Source organism: Hemiscyllium ocellatum, chromosome 9, assembly GCF_020745735.1.
Source record: "Hemiscyllium ocellatum isolate sHemOce1 chromosome 9, sHemOce1.pat.X.cur, whole genome shotgun sequence".
Taxonomy (NCBI): domain Eukaryota; kingdom Metazoa; phylum Chordata; class Chondrichthyes; order Orectolobiformes; family Hemiscylliidae; genus Hemiscyllium; species Hemiscyllium ocellatum.
In genome coordinates this window covers 59,235,019-59,252,056 of record NC_083409.1, presented here as the reverse complement: position 1 = coordinate 59,252,056, position 17,038 = coordinate 59,235,019, and the positions used below count along the sequence as shown (strand labels likewise).

Sequence of the window (17,038 nt, the reverse complement as noted above, 5' to 3'; positions counted from 1 at the left end):
TTAACTACCCCTCTGAAATGGCCTACCAAGCCACTTAGTTCACAGGAATTAGGGATGAACAACAAAAGCTGACATTGCCAGCAATGCCTACATCCTATGAAAGAATAAGCAAAAAGAAAACATTTATATAATGTTGTTAGTGATTTTACCCAAGGCAAACGTTTGCCACTACCTCATGATTCTTGAATGGTTAAGTTTGTTTAAACTAAAATGTAATACCAGTTTCCTACATTTGCCTGAACAGGTTCAAAAAAAGAATAGATATACTCTAGAGTTTTAGGACTTTTAAATTCAATGATTTAAACTATTATTTTGCAAAATTTTGACTTCATTTGCAAATTGCTTCTCTTTAACAAATAAAACAACAACTTTCAATTTCAATGTATATGACAAACCTGTTCATTGTCTTTTATGTGCGAGCCTTCCGGTATTGCATCCAATCCTTTCTCCTCACCCGTGCGCTTACTAGCATCACAAAGAAATTCCACCACTTTATTCTCAGGCAGAAAATCAGGATTCCACAACAACTGGTCTTCATTCTCATATACTAGACAGATTTTCATAAGATCCATTAGTGCACAGCTTTTATCTAGACCATATATTTGTGCTCACTATGCATCTTAGGTTTTACAAAAAAAAGTACCACTTTTACAAAAGATATAACCAATCCTTATGTCTCATAGAAAACTTTGAAATCTGAAGAAAATATTTGGCAAATTCAAAACAGTTTCCCTTTGCCAGTAATATTTTTCTCCAAATAGTTACTTACTGTGGCAAAGGATTTTTCATTAGTTCATTCAAGTGACTATTCTTCAGGAACAAGCCTAAACAAAAAATTTTCAGCAAGCTATCTAACATTCGGGGATATCTTAGCTAGTCACCACGCAGGTCTGAAGTGGGATAACAACAGATGCAGCAACTTATGTTGACTTCTTTCAGATCTCAAGATCATAAGGACTATTGTATACCCTAATAACACCCTGGCTAACAACGAAAATTAAGGATCAAACTCATCTTGGTCACATGACTCCAGGGTATAATAATGATTACCAAGGTTTAAAACAATGAACTCATCCAAGTAGTCGGATCAATTTTGAATGTGCTAGCAAAGAGCCAAATGGCATGTTTTCTTGTAAGAATTTTGATTTTAGTTTTTAAAATGGTCATCCTCGCCTCCAAGTCTAAATAACAAGATAGATAGAGGCAAACATTTTGTGATACGATCTTTTCAGATGACTAAGACACATTGATACATGCAAAATTTCTATGGGGCCCAACAGAACAGATGCAGAAAACAGAAACAGAAAACAGGAGACAGCCAGGAACATGTATCCAATCCATGGTTCCAGATTATGACCTTGCAGGAAAGCATAACTGGTTTGATAGGTCATTAATTTTCAAAATGGGTAGATTTAGTAACTGAGGTTCAAACAGTTACATATCTTACTAAGAGTAATAAAAGCTTTTTAGGTAGACTGGTGAGTTTTTATTATTTACCTTAATTATAGAATTTCAATAAAGATTTGTAGAACTTTTTTTTAAAGATTAGATTCCCTACAGTGTGGAAGCAGGCCCTTTGACCCAACAAGTCCTCCGAAAAGTAACTCACACAGACCCATTCCCTCTGACTAATGTACCTAACACTACGGGCAATTTAGCACGGCCAATTCACCTGACTGATTCATGAACACCCACGCAGACAGGGAGAATGTGCAAACTCCACACAGACAGTCGTCAGAGGCTAGAATTGAACCTGGGACCCTGCTGTTGTGAGGCAGCAAGCTAACCACTGAGCCACGGTGCCGCCCCAATTAAAAACATCTAAGCACAGGCAGGTCTATAGAAAACATTCAAAGTGCAATTAGTGAAACAGTTATATGATATAAAGGTGCCAAGCAGGTGACAAATGGTGGCTTCAGAATGCAGATACCCATTTCCTTTGCTTAAAAAGAAAACACATCTGAACTAAGTGTCTGCATTTGGAGAAACTTTGCCTCAGAGTCACTGAACTGGAGGCTGAGCTGCAAACATTGTAACACATCGATCAGGGTAGGAGATATTTTAACTGGACACTTTCTAGTTCCAGGAGACAATCACACCTGTTAGGTTAGAGACAGCAGATTTGGTCCATAGTCAAGGACAGGTGGCGTGACAGTAAGGGAGAAAGTTATGGGATCAAGATTGTAGGTGTGGAGGTGCCTGAGCCAAAGTACATCCCTAAGCTGATCAGCATGCCTATCACGGCATTGACTTCTGGTACCAGATTTTGCTGCTGTGCATGGTCCTCAAAGGCCTATGCACCTAAGAAAATTAGAGTGATCGCTGGCCTAAATCCTTGCAATTATCCAACAGGTTTGAAATTCTGAAATAAAATTGAAGTGGAAAACTCAGTAGGTCTGGCAGCATCTATGGAGACAGAAATAGAGTTAATGTTGAGTTCAGTGTGACTAACCAAAGAAAAGTCATACGAGACTTGAAAAGTTGTTTATCTTTCCACAGACATCATCAGAATTTGAGTTCTGAGTTTCTCCGGCACTTTATTCCAGCCATCCATAATATTTTGCTTTTATTTGAGAGCTCAAGATCTGATAGTGTATATGCGGAAAAACAGGGGCTACAGAGTGAATATCTGAACTGACCATGACACTGATAAACAGGAAACCGTTCAAGTTGGAGGGGTCAACAGGAATGTAATGGTAAGGGACAGTTTAGTCTGGAGAATAGACAGTTATCAGCAGTTGACAGAGTCCAAAAGGTTATGTTGCACCTGCTCGATGCCAGAGTTTGTTGATCTGCTCTGTATTGGAGAGAAACTTGGGAAGGTGCAGGGTAAAAGATACAGTCATTGTGGTCCATATAGATACCAACAACTGGCATGACTGCAAAAGTTAGTCTGTTTAGAAAGTGAGTGCAGCTAGGGCTGAATTAAAAGGCAGCACCTAAAACAGAATCAAACAGCATTGAAACAAATCCTTTGGTCCAACTTGTCCATGCAGACCAAGCTTCCCAAACTAAACTAGTTCCACCTGTCTGCGATTGGTTCATATCCCTTTAAACCATTCATGTACCTGACCAATTGTCTTTTAAATGTCATAACATACCTGCATCTACCACGATTTATTCTACATATAAACCAGCCTCTGGAAGAAAGTGCCCCTGGGGTCCTTTTAAATCTTTCTCCTCACACCTAAAAATATGCCCCCCAGTTTTCGATTTCCCCATCGCAGGGAAAAGACCTTTGCTATTCACCTTACTGATGACTCTTATGGTGTTATAAACTTCTTTAAAGATCACCCTTCAACCTCTACACTCCAGTGAAAAATGTGCACAGCCTATCCAGCTTCTCCTTATAACTCAAACCCTCCAGTCCCAGTACCATCCTGGTAAACCTTTTCTGAACCATCTTTAATTTAATATCATTCCTATAGTAGGGCAATCAGAACTATACACAGTACTCCATAAGTGACTTCACCAATATCCTGTGCAACCTCAACACAATGTCCCAACTCCAATACTCAGTCTGAGCAATGAAGACAAACATGATCAATACCTCAACCACCCTGTCTGCCTGCAATGCAATTCTTAAAGAATTATGTACCTAAACCCCAGCTGAAGCATACTGAAACCAGTGTTCTGGCAAATTAAGATATAAAACTAAGACAGTAGAGAGGACTTGAAACTAAGTAGTACAGTAGTCAGCAATACCTCATCCTGAATTTAGTCTCAACGACCTTGTCGAGACCATTTTGCATCTTATACATCAAGTCACCGTCGGTCTTCTAATCTCCAAGGGGAAGAAGTATAATTTGTGCAAGCTTTCCTCGTAAAATAACCTGTTCAAGTGCCAATCTAGTAAATGTTCTCTGACCTGCTTCCATGCACATTTACATTTTTCTGTAAATACGGAGACTACTACTGCAATGCCCCATATTAACTGTGGCGGTGCATTTTCATTTTTATGCTCAATCTCTTTTGTATTAAAAGGACAGCATTTCGTTAACCTTAACTACTGTACGTGCAAACTAAATTGGTTATTAATGCATTAAATCGAAGAATTCCAGTCATTCATTGTCTTTCCAGTATTCCTTTATCATTCTTCCTGCCAAAGTGAACCCTCTCATGTTCCCATGTTCTACTCCATCTGTTGCATTTTTGCCTGATCACTAAGCTGTATCCATCTGAAACTATTTTATATGCTCTTCAAAACATACTTTCCTATCTATGCTGAATCATCTGCTAATCTAGCTACAACACCATTGCTCCTTCTATGAAGTCATCAAATAAACGGTAAAGGGCTGAAACCCCAGCAGACTCCTGTAAAGCTGCACTTGCCACATCCTGCCAATGAGACAATGAATAATTTCTGCATTTTTTTTTCAGTCAGCCAATCTTTTTTCCATTCTAACATTACACCCTACACCACAAGCTCCTACTTTGTGCAATAACCTTTTAGGTGAGATCTCGTCAAATGCCTTTTGTAAATCTAACTATACTACATTAACAAGTTCCTTTTTACCTACTGCACACGTTGTTGTTTGAAAGAATTCTAACAAATCAGTTAAAGGTGATTTCTCTTCAACAAAACTATGCTATCTCTTCTTGATTACCTTTAATTTTTCCTAATTACCCAGCTTTAACATTGTTAAAGACCCATTTTAAAACGTACCCCAGACAGATGCCTTTAGCTTCCTGTTTTCTACCCTCTCCCTTTTTGAATAGTCATATTTCTAGTCTAATGGAATTTTTCCAGAAACAGTATTTGTTCATTTCATCTAACATTTCCTTAAATTTACTATTAATTCCCTATTCTCACTTTAGAGGACCGACACTCACTACTTATTCTTTTCCTTTTTTAAATACCTGAAGAAACTTTTACTATGTTTCTTACATTTCTAGCTGGCTTCCTTTCATACTCATTTTTTTTCTCTCATGATTAACCTTTTATTTATTCTGTCATTTTTAAAAATTCATCGAACATCCCACTCATCTTTGTACAATCATGCAAGTCTGAGGCCTTCCTTAACTTTAATCAACCACATAGTGGGCTCTCCCTTTAGAATCCTTACAATAGGAATATACTTATTCAAAGACACATGAAATATTTCACTGAACATCTGCCCCACTTTCTTTCGATCTATCTCCTAACCTTAAAATTAAAATTCACCTGAACGTTCATTCTAACAAAGTTGTCCTTATTGAATTTTAAATATTTGTCTTTGAATTTTGCAAGCGGTATGAAAGGGAGAAGAGTAGATCAATCATATTGTGGTGGCTATTACTCAAACATGTCTTAAGATTACTAATAAATTCTATTATAATACATGCTGCAGGAATTAGTATAGCATGCTTCCATTGTTTCATGAAAACTAAATTCTATAGATTATAGTGTTTGCAGATTAGAAGGTAGCATAAGAGACCCACTATTGAGGAAGTGAGGCAAGGGTAAACAGGGAACTACAAACCTATTGGCTTGACAACAATAGTAGGGGAAAAAAAAACAATCAGGGTCTCTTATAAAGACTGAGAGAACTGGACTCAAAAAAAACAGGTAGGACTGGACAAAGAGAACATGGATTTATGAAAAAGGAAATTATATTTGACAAAGCCATTGGAATTTGTTTTGAGGATGTCAAAACATAAGAAATAGGAACAAGAGTCAGCCATTCAAGAGGATCATGGATGATTTGACACTCCAAATCCAATTTCCTGCACTTTCCCCATAACCCTTTATTTCCTACTGATCAAGAACCTATCCACCTCAGCCTTAAAAAGACAAGGACTCTGCCCCACAATTCTTTGTGGCAAGGAGATCCAAAAAGACCAAACCCTTGAGGAATCCCAGATGACCTCTCATTCCTCTAAACTCCAATGAGTAGAGTCCCAATCTGTTTAACCTTTGCTCCTAAGACAAACTGTCCATACAGGGATCATTACTGGAGTCAGGGAGGGTCCAAGAGGACTGGAAAATCACTAATGTAACATTCCCCCCCCCCCCCCACCCACCGAGGAGGAGCATGAAAAAGATGGAAAATTATAAGCCAATTAGTCTGACCTCAGTCATTGGTAAGATTTTGGAGTCCATTGTGACGGATGAGATTTTCTGAATACTTGGAAGTGCATAGCAAAATGAGTCAAAGGCAACATGGTTTCAACAAGAGGAGGTCATGCCTGACACATCTGTTTGAATTCTTCAAAGAGGTAACAATCAGGTTAGACCAAGGAGAGCCAATGGATGTTATCTATCTGGATTTCCAGAAGGCCTTCAATAGTGTGCTGCACAGGACGCTGCTGAGTAAGATAAGGGCCCATGGTGTTAGAGGCCAGGTACTAGCATGGATAGTCGATTGGCTGTTTGGCCGAAGGCAGAGAATGGGAATAAAAGGGTCCTTCTCAGGATGGAAGCCAGTGATTAGTGGTGTTCCACAAGGGTCGCTGTTGGGACCACAACTTTTCACTTTATATATCAATGACTTGGGGGAAGGAACGGAGGGTAATCTGGCTAAGTTTGCAGATAATACAAAGATAGGTGGAGGGGCAGATACTATTGAGGAGGCGGGGGGGGGGGAGCAGAAAGATTTAGACAGGTTAATAGAGTGGGCAAAGAAATGGCAGATGAAATACAACATGGGAAAGTTTGAGGTAATGAAGTATGGTAGGAAGAGGCATGGACTATTTTCTAAATGGAGAAAAAAATTCAGAAATCACAAGTGCGAAGAGACTTGGGAATCCTAATCCAGATTTCTCTTAAGGTAAAGTTGCAGGTTGAGTTGGTAGTTAGGGGGAAAATAAAATGTTATCATTCATTTCAAGAGGACTAAAATATAAAAGCAGGAATATACTTTGAGACTTTAGAAGGCTCTGGTCAGACCACATTTAGAATATTGTGAGCAACAGTATTCTAGGTCCCATAACTCAGGAGAGATGTATTGGCCCTGGAGTGGCTCCAGAGGATGTTCATGGGAATGAAGGTTTAACATAGGAATATTTGAGGATCTGGGATCATATGTGAAGTTTAGAAGGAAGAATCTGGTTGAAACTTTCCGAAAACTCAACAGTCTGGACAGAGTGAAAAAGCTTCCACTGGCAGGAGAGATGAGGAATCAAGGGCATAGCGTTAGAAAAGAACTTTTATAACAGAGATAAAGAGAAACTTCTTTAGCCAGAGTGGTTAATCTATGGAATTCATTGCCACACAAGGCTGTAGAGGCCAGGTTATTGAGTATATTTAAAACAGAGATAGATAAGTTCTTGATTGCCAAGGGGATCAAAGGTTACAGGGAGAAAGCAGGAAAATGGGGTTGAAAAACCTATCAGTCATGATTAAATGGCAGAGCAGACTCAATGGGCCATATGACCTAATTTCTGCTCTTATGTGGATGGGTTTAGAGGGATATGGGCCAAGCACTGGCAAACGGGACTAGATTAGGTTGGGATATCTGGTTGGCATGGACAAGTTGGACCAAAGGATCTGTTTCCGTGCTGTACACCTCCATGACTATGTCTTACAATCTCAGTAGTCCAGATATGGTCTCACCTGAACCTTGTATTGTTCCAGTCAGACTTCCTTATTCATACTAGCTGTACTTTTCCAGCATCACATTCTCAACTCTATTTAGGTGAGAGAATGGGTAAATGAAGTTGAGGCCACAAAAAGATTACTGAATGGCAGAGGGTCTCAAAGGGCTAGATGGTCTACTCCAGCTCCTGGTTCTTATGTTCCATACTTTAACCCCTTGAAAGAAAAGCCAGCATTCCATTAGCTTTCCGGATTACCTCTGCACCTGTGCTAGCCGTCTTTTGTGCAAAAGTAATCCCATGTCCCTTTGTGGTGCAACTTTCTTAAGTTCCTTTTCTATTTAGGTACAGCAACTATGTTTTAACTAGCAATTTATGAACCAGCACTCTTAGTAAACCGGCAAAAATTATGGACCTGAAATACCGAATATTTACTGTATTACCACGATCTCTGCAATGTCCAAATAGTCATTTGTGGGTCTGAGTGAGAAGACTTTCTGCCACTAAGTTATAATTAAGACAAATTTGCAATATTATTTAAGTGATTTATGCTGTAAATAAAATGTAGCAGCGATGCTTATATCCCCGCATTACATTTCTATTACTTAGTGCGTGTTCTTACATTGATTAGCATGGACCTTTTCATCAATTGGAATATGTGAGCAACCTGCACACTCCTGGCTCCAAAGATGCTGGTTAATAAATAGTATATTCAGTTCCCTCCTCCAAAATCATTGATATATACTTTAAACAGTTGCAGTCCCAGCAGTAATCCTTGTGGAACCCCGCTGGTCACTTGCTGTTTGCTACCTGATAGTAACATTGGCATCGAGAAAGAATTTGCTAATAGTAAATAAAAGATATGTTTGGGATCTTCAGAAGCTTCACAAGGTTCCACACTGGCTCCATAACCTGGGAAAACTGTCAGGGAATTAGAGGTATACCATATAAGAATGATATGAGGAGGAAGTTCTTTACTCATAAGGTGGTGAATCTTATAATTCTTTAACCCAGAGAGCTAGAAGAAAGTGAGGACTGCAGATTTTGGAGATCAGAGTCGAGAGCAATTAAGGGCTTATGCCTGAAACGTTGATTCTCCCGCCCCCAGGATGGTACCTGACCTGCTGTACTTTTCCAACATCACACTCTCAACTCACCCACAGACTCAATTACCAAGTACATAATCAAGATAGAAACCAAGCAATATGGAAGTATGCAGAAACATGACATTGATGTAGAGCATCAGCCTTGATTTAGCAGGCTGAATTAGCCAAACTTCTGCTTCTATTTCACATTTTCAGTGTCACTGCTCATCATAAAAGTGTGTAATAGCCGAACATTGCAAAATACATAACGTAATCAAGCAGAATCAGCAAAGCTACATGAAGGAAAAAGCAAGCTTGACAAATTTCTTAGATTTCTACAAAAAGGTAACATGCAGGAGATAAAAAGGAACCTATAGATATAATATATTTAGATTTCTAAAAGGCATTCAAAAACATACCTGAAAAACATTTAAGAGGTGGTTTTGGAGGTACTATACTCGCATGCAGAGAGGATTGGCGATCAAATAAGAGGATAGAGAGATGGGACAAAGGGGACATTTTCATGATGGCAATAGTAACTAGTGGAATGCCATAGGGATTAGTGCTCAGGTCACAATTATTTAGAATATATTTGACTTGGACAATGGAAGTTAATGTACTATTACCAAATTTGCAAATGACAATTTTAGGTGGGAATGGAAGGAGAGTGATAGAGTCATACAGCAAGGAAACAGATTCTTCGTTCCAAACAGTCTATGCTGAACATAATTCCAAACTAAACTAGTCCTACGCTTGGCCCCATAACCCTCCAAACATTTCCTGTTCATATACTGGTGTAACTGTCTTTTACATGTTGGAACTGTAGCCACATCCGCCACTTCCTCTAGAAGTTCATTCCATACACGAAAATTGTGTAAAACATTTGCCTAGTCTTTTTAAAATCTTTCTCCTCTCACCTTAAAAGTATGTTCCCTAGTCTTGAAATCCCCCACCTTGAGGAAAAGACACCTGCTATTCACCTTATCTATACCCCTTATGATTCTATTACCCTCCATAAGGTCACCTCTCAACTACTCATGTTCTAATGAAAAAAAGTCCCAGTTTATCCAGTCTCTCCATATAACTCAAACCCTCCATTTCCGGCAACATCCTCCTGAACCCTCTTCAGCCTAGAAGTATCCTTCCTATAACAGGGCGACCAGAACTGAACATGATACTCCAGAAAAGGCCCTACCAACGTCCTGTACAACTTCAACATAACATCTCAACTGCTATATTCAAACATTTGAGCAATGAAAGCAAGCTTGCTAAATACCTTCTTAACCAACACATATATGATGCCAACTCCAAAGAATTATGCACCTGAATCCCAGGTGTCTCTGTTCTACAACTACTTTGCTGTGGAGATGCTAGTGTTGGACTATGGTGGACAAAGTCAAAAATCATACGTCAGCTAGCTGCCTGAGGAAGGAGTGTGGGTTCCAAAAGCTTGCAGTTTCAAATAAATCTGTTGGACTATGATCCAGTGTTGTCTGATTTTTGACTATAATACTACGCAAGGCCCGACCATTAAGTGTGTAAATTCTGTCCTTGTATGATCAAAACTGCAATACCTCAAATTTATCCAAATTTAACTCTGTTACTCCTCAGTCCATTGACCAAATTGATCAAGATGTCTTGGTAATCTTTGATAAACTTCTTCACTATCCACTATACCACCAATTTTGGTGTCACCTCCATCTTCTACACCTTCTATATTTTCATCCAGATGATTTACATACAGATAGCTTTGCTATAACACGATGGTTATGTTCTTGTGCAACCCTACATTATATTTTAAAAAAACATACTTTAGAAACAGCACATGAAGAAATCACATTCCAGTCAATACGTTTTAAAAGTTTGACCTTTAGAAACAGGGTCCCCAATTCAATCATGCTAGTGAATTTGCATTAGCAAAACAGGTTACAGCAGAACGACTTGTAAATGACAAACAAAAATAGACCCAGTATCAATCTCTGTGGAACACTGCTAGTCACAGACCTCCAGTCTGAAAAACAACCCTCCGACCCATTCTCTACCTCCTGTCAAGCCAATTTTGTATCCAATCGGCAAGATCACCCTGAATCCCATATGACCTAACTTTACAAATTTGTTTACAATGTGGAACCTTGTCAAAGACTTTACTGAATTCCAAGTAAAGAATGTCTACCACTCTGCCCTGAACAGTCTTATTGGCTATTTCCTCATAAAACTCAAGATCGAGAGACATGATTTCCCTCACACAAAAGCATGGCTATCCCTAATCATCCCTTGCCTCTCCAAATGCATATAAATCCTATCTTTCAGGATCACTTCGAAAAACCTAACCACCATCGAAGTCAGACTCAGACATACTAAGCTTCTCCTTACATCCCTTCTGAAACAAAGGCACATTAGCCACCTCTATAAATTTGCATTTAAGTACAAATATTTTTGCAAGAGGCCCTGCAATTTCCTCCCACAAGGCCCTCGGATACATTGGATCAGGTCCGAGAGATTTGGCCACCTTTATATTTCCAGCACTTCCTCTTCTGTGATATGACCAGTTTTCAGAACATTAATATTTATTCCCAAGTTCTCAAGCCTCCATTTCTTTCTCCACAGTAAAAACTGATGTGAAATGCTCATTTAATATCTCTCCCATCTCCTGAAGTTCAACACAAAGAATACCTCTTTTACCTTTAAGGGGCCCTACTCTCTCTCTAGTTGTTATCATGCTCTTAATGTACTTACAGAATCTCTTGGGGTTATCCTTAACCTTATTTGCCAAGGTTCTCTCATATCCTCTTTGCCTTCCTAATCTCTCTCAAGAATGCCCCTACACTCTTTATACTGTTAAAGAGATTCATTTGAACCCAGTTGCTTATATTTTTTTAAAATTTTTGATTAGTATCTCAATATCTTTGTTTATCCATTGTTTTCCAATCCTACCAGTCTTACCTTTTACTCTAAACAGTAACATAAATCCTCCCACTTATCAAGCATCTCTTTATTTGCAAAGAGTCTACTCCAATCAATTTTGAAAGTTCTCCTCTCATATCATTAAAATTTGCCTTACTCTAATCAAAACATTTTTTTAAAATGGAAGGCTTATCATTTTCCATAACCAATTTAAAACAAATAGTATGATTACTAGACCTACAGTACTCCCCTACTATCTCTTGCCCTGTCTTATTATCCAAGACAAGGTCAAGTTTTGCTTCGTCTCTCGTTAGAACATTTACATATTGATAAAAGTTTCTTGTGGATTACACAGTTAACAGAAGGGTATAGACCGGTTACGTGAGTGGACAAAAACTTGGCAGATGTAATATTATGTGAGAAAATTATACACTTTGGCAGGGAGAATAGTGGAACTCAATATATTTGAAAAGGTTGAAAGTCTACAGAAAGCTGTAGCATGGAAGGATTTGTGGGTCCTCATGCTTAACTCAAAAAGCTAACACCTAAACTTAACAGTTACTGGGAAAATAAAGGAACTGCTGGCCTGTATTTCAAGGGAATAGAATGTAAAACTACACAAGGCACTAGCAGATCTCATCTGTGGAAGAGTCCAGCATCAAAAGACAGAATCTCAGAGTTAGGGTTGCCTATATCTCTCTTCCTGCACCCATCCCATGTAGCAAATCTGTGATGTCAAAGTGGATGTCAAAGTTGGATTGTTAAAGTATTTTCAAAGCGATTTACAAATTTTGAATCAGTAAGGAAACAATGGGTTATGGGGACAAGATTGGAAAGTAGGACTATTAGATTAATCACAAACACAGAATCAACTCAACAGCCTGAATGGAATATTCCTTCTCAGAATTTAGCCATTATTGGTATCTGAAAGCCTTATGAGACAAGGGTGAGCAATTGAAAAGTCATAACTACACAAAGATCATTTCACAAAATAATGCAGACTTATTTTTATCTAGTATATTTGGTATGTGTTCTAAAATTAGATAGGCTTAAGTTCAAAAACAAATCAATCCGACAGTTCATGATGCTAAATCACACACTCCAGACTTGCACAAACACAAGTTTAAAATGTTAAGTAGCTTACCTTTCTCATTCTCTTTGTAATTATAGATGCCTGTAGGAACATCAGCCTGGTATTGCGAGCCTACCATGATCTCCTGAAAAACACCACCAACCATCTTTATGAACTGTTTAGAAACTGTAGCACTTTACTACGCAATTCCTTTAAAGTTACTATTATATTGCACTTACAAGGCTGGCAGTAAGATACAGTTAAATAAGGTTCTTCCCGCCTGCTGGCCTTGGAAAATCTGACAAGTTTATTTTGATATTGTTGCTGGCTGCAGGGGCCCCATGAATCAGAAGTCAGTAGCACTAGCACTACAGTAGAACAATACAAGAGCACCTGCAATTAGCTCAGAGATTTTAAAAGTTTAAGAAGAAAACTCAAGCTACACTCTGTTGATATAACATCCAACAACATTTTTATATTTAAACTTACATCTATTTAGAAAGTCAGTGATAAAACATTCAACTTTATTTTCCAAATAATAGAAGTAAACATATATAGCAGTCTTGCAGCAGGAAAGGAGAAAAAAAATGTCCAATTTCAGATATTGTTCACTGCAGCTCAGCAAAAATTGAAAAAGGGTGAATCAACAATATAATTATCAGGTGGACCTAGATTGAGATTCCTGGAGAATGTTACCTGCCTCTTGTCAACTCATGCCTGGAAGTAATCCAGAATTGTCACAGGCTTGCTTGGGCTGTATCATTGTTGAGCTCTGAATGGATCTAAATGCGGCAATCAGCAGTGAGCATTCTGACTTGATGATAGAGAGAAGGTATCTGAAGAAACAAAGAGGTTGGCCTTTGACTGCTACCTAGGCTTTGACAGCCATAACCATCTTCCTGAGAGATATAAGTCCAGCCACTGGACTTCTAGCCCTCTGACTGATGCCATTAATTTTTTTTTAAGATTCCCTGGAATTAAATGTTTACTTCATGTCAAGGGCAAGCAATGTAACTATTCCACTAAAATTGAAGCTAAGCAGTCTATTGGCCAGTAGAGAGCACTAATGATGACATAACATGAGAAGTGGAAGTGATGTCATTCAATGGTTCTTGAAGCTTATTTTTTGAAAAAAATACAAGAAAAAACACCCTGAAGTAGATTTAATATGGCAATGGAAGTCTTCCTCACTAGCTGGAGGACCGATAGGAATATTGCATTATTTTCACAGGGGGACTCCAACCAAATAAAATGTCTGCTATCTTGACATAGAGAGGTGGATGGCATAAAGGAAGGCAATGCATACATTTAATAAAATTGTGATGCCTTTCTTCATGTTAAAAGACATTTAATCCTCGTGATTTTAAAAAATCACAATTACTAAAAAAAAGTTTAACTTTTTTTTAAATTAGGCATGAATTTGACAAATTATAGGAATGTGATGCCCAGATTGTGCAAAGTGATACTCTTAATAAATCACTCGGTACTATACATGATCCAGGATGTTACAGGCAAATGCATTCTCTTAATGAAAATCACATTACTTCCGGATTTAACTAGTACTTATAAATGACCAGTGATGCACATTCCCCACAAACCAAGTTTAATACAGGGCAGATAAATGTAATCAGAGGCAGAGTTGGAAGTCACATGCAAATGGAATGCACAATATTGCAAAATCTGTTATAGAGTCATAGAGATGCACAGCATGGAAACAGACCCTTCGGTCCAACCCGTCCATGCCGACCAGATATCCCAACCCAATCTAGTTACACCTGCCAGCACCCAGCTCATAACCTTCCAAACCCTTCCTATTCATATACCCATCCAAATGCCTCTTAAATGTTGCAATTGTACCAGCCTCCACCACATCCTCTGGCAGCTCATTCCATACACGTACCACCCTCTCACTTTGCCCCTTAGGTCTCTTTTATATCTTTTCCCTCTCACCCTAAACCTATGCTCTCTAGTTTTGGACTCCCTGACCCCAGGGAAAAGACTTTGCCTACTTATCCTATCCATGCCCCTCATAATTTTGTAAACCTCTATAAGGTCACCCCTCAGCCTCCGACGTTCCAGGGAAAACAGCTCCAGCCTGTTCAGCCTCTCCCTGTAGCTCAGATCCTCCAACCCTACGAAGTTAGGTGGACAGGCAGGTAGTACTGAGGAAGTGGGGAGGCTGCAGAAGGATCCAGACAGTTTGGGAGAGTGGTCCAGGAAATGGCTGATGGAATTCAATGTGAGCAAATGCATGGTCTTGCACTTTGGCAAAAAGAATAAAAGCATAGACTACTTTCTAAACGGTGAGAAAATTAGTAAAGCCAAAGTACAAAGGGATCTGGGAGTGCTAGTCGAGGATTCTCTAAAGGTAAACGTGCAGGTTGAGTCCATGATTAAGAAAGCAAATGCAATGTTGTCCTTTATCTCACGAGGGTTGGAATATAAAAGCACTGTTGTGCTACTGAAACTTTATAAAGCTCTGGTTAGGCCCCATTTGGAGTACTGTGTCCAGTTTTGGTCCCCATACCTCAGGAAGGACATACTGCCACTGGAACGTGAGCGGAGATTCACACGGATGATCCCTGGAATGGTTGGTCTAACATACGAGGAACAGCTGAGGATCCTGGTATTATATTCATTGGAGTTTAGAAGATTAAGGGGAGACTTAATAGAAACTTACAAAATAATACACGGCTTGGAAAGGGTGGAAGCTAGGAAATTGTTTCCATTAGGCGAGGAGACTAGGACCCGTGGACACAGCCTTAGAATTAGAGGGGGTCAATTCAGAACAGAAATGCGGAGTCATTTCTTCAGCTAGAGAGTGGTGGGCCTGTGGAATTCATTGCTGCAGAGTGCAGTGGAGGCCGGGACGCTAAATGTCTTCAAGGCAGAGATTGATAGATTCTTGATGTCACGAGGAATTAAGGGGTACGGGGAGAATGCGGATAAGTGGAGTCGAAATGCCCATCAGCCATGATTGAATGGGGGAGTGGACTCGATGGGCCGAATGGCCTTACTTCCACTCCTACATCTTATGGTCTAACCCTGGCAACATCCTTGTAAATATTTTCTGAACCCTTTCAAGTTTCACAACATCTTTCCGATAGGAAGGAGACCAGAATTGCACGCAATATTCCAACAATATTCTAATCAATGTCCTGTACAGCTGCAACATGACCCGCCAATTCCTGTACTCAATACTCTGACCAAGAAAGGAAAGCATACCAAATGCCTTCTTCACTATCCTATCTACCTGCGACTCCACTTTCAAGGAGCTATGAACCTGCATTCCAAGATCTCTTTGTTCAGCAACACTCCCTAGCACCTTACCATTAAGTGTATAAGTCCTGCTAAGATTTGATTTCCCAAAATGCAGCACCTCGCATTTATCTGAATTAAACTCCATCTGCCACTCCTCAGCCCATTGGCCCATCTGGTCCAGATTCTGTTGTAAGCTGAGGTAACCCTCTTCGCTGTCCACTACACCTCCAATTTTGGTGTCACCTGTAAACTTACTAACTGTACATCTTATGCTCGCATCCAAATCATTTATGTAAATGACAAAAAGTAGAGGACCCAGCACTGATCCTTGTGGCATTCCAGTGGTCACAGGGCTCCAGTCTGAAAAACAACCCTCTACCACCACTCTCTGTCTTCTACCTTGGAGCCAGTTCTGTATCCAAATGGCTGGTTCTCCCTGTATTCCACGATATCTAACCTTGCTAATCAGTCTCCCATGGGGAACCTTGTCGAACGCCTTACTGAAGTCCATATAAATCACAGCTACTGCTCTGCCCTCATCAATCTTCTTTGTTACTTCTTCAAAAAAACTCAATCAAGTTTGTGAGACATGATTTCCCATGCAGAAAGCCATGTTGACTATCCCGAATCAGTCCTTGCCTTTCCAAATACATGTACATCCTGTCCCTCAGGATTCCATCCAACAACTTGCCCACCACCGACGTCAAGCTCATTGGTCTATAGTTCCCTGGCTTGTCGTTACCACTCTTCTTAAACAATGGTACCACGTTTGCCAACTTCCAGTCTTCAGGCGCCTCACCTTTGACTATCGATGATACAAATATCTCAGCAAGAGGCCCAGCAATCACTTCTCTAGCTTCCCACAGAGTTCTCGGGTACACCTGACCAGGTCCTGGGGATTTATCCACCTTTAACCGTTTCAAGACACCCAGCACTTCCTCCTCTGTAATCTGGACATTTTGCAAGATGTCACCATCTATTTCCCTACAGTCTATATCTTCCATATCCTTTTCCACAGTAAATACTGATACAAAATATTCATTTAGTATCTCCCCCATTTTCTGTGGCTCCACACAAAGGCCGTCTTGCTGATCTTTGAGGGGCCCTATTCTCTCCCTAGTTACCATTTTGTCCTTAATATATCTGTAAAAACCCTTTGGATTCTCCTTAATTATATTTGCCAAAGCTATCTCATGTCCCC

The 17,038-nt window shown here is 39.5% G+C and overlaps 1 protein-coding gene across 5 annotated transcripts in view; it reads right to left on the bottom strand.

Annotated features, from left to right (window-relative positions):
* LOC132818728 (mesoderm induction early response protein 1-like) overlaps positions 1–17,038 on the bottom strand; it is a 65,527-nt gene that overhangs the window by 16,882 nt on the left and 31,607 nt on the right. For all 5 annotated transcript variants that reach the window (XM_060829775.1, XM_060829771.1, XM_060829773.1 and 2 more), the window contains 2 exons: positions 12,649–12,721; positions 396–547 (listed from right to left, as the gene is read on the bottom strand). In XM_060829775.1, coding sequence (XP_060685758.1) covers positions 396–547; positions 12,649–12,721 — 225 coding nt within the window. The remainder of the gene's footprint in view (positions 1–395; positions 548–12,648; positions 12,722–17,038) is intronic.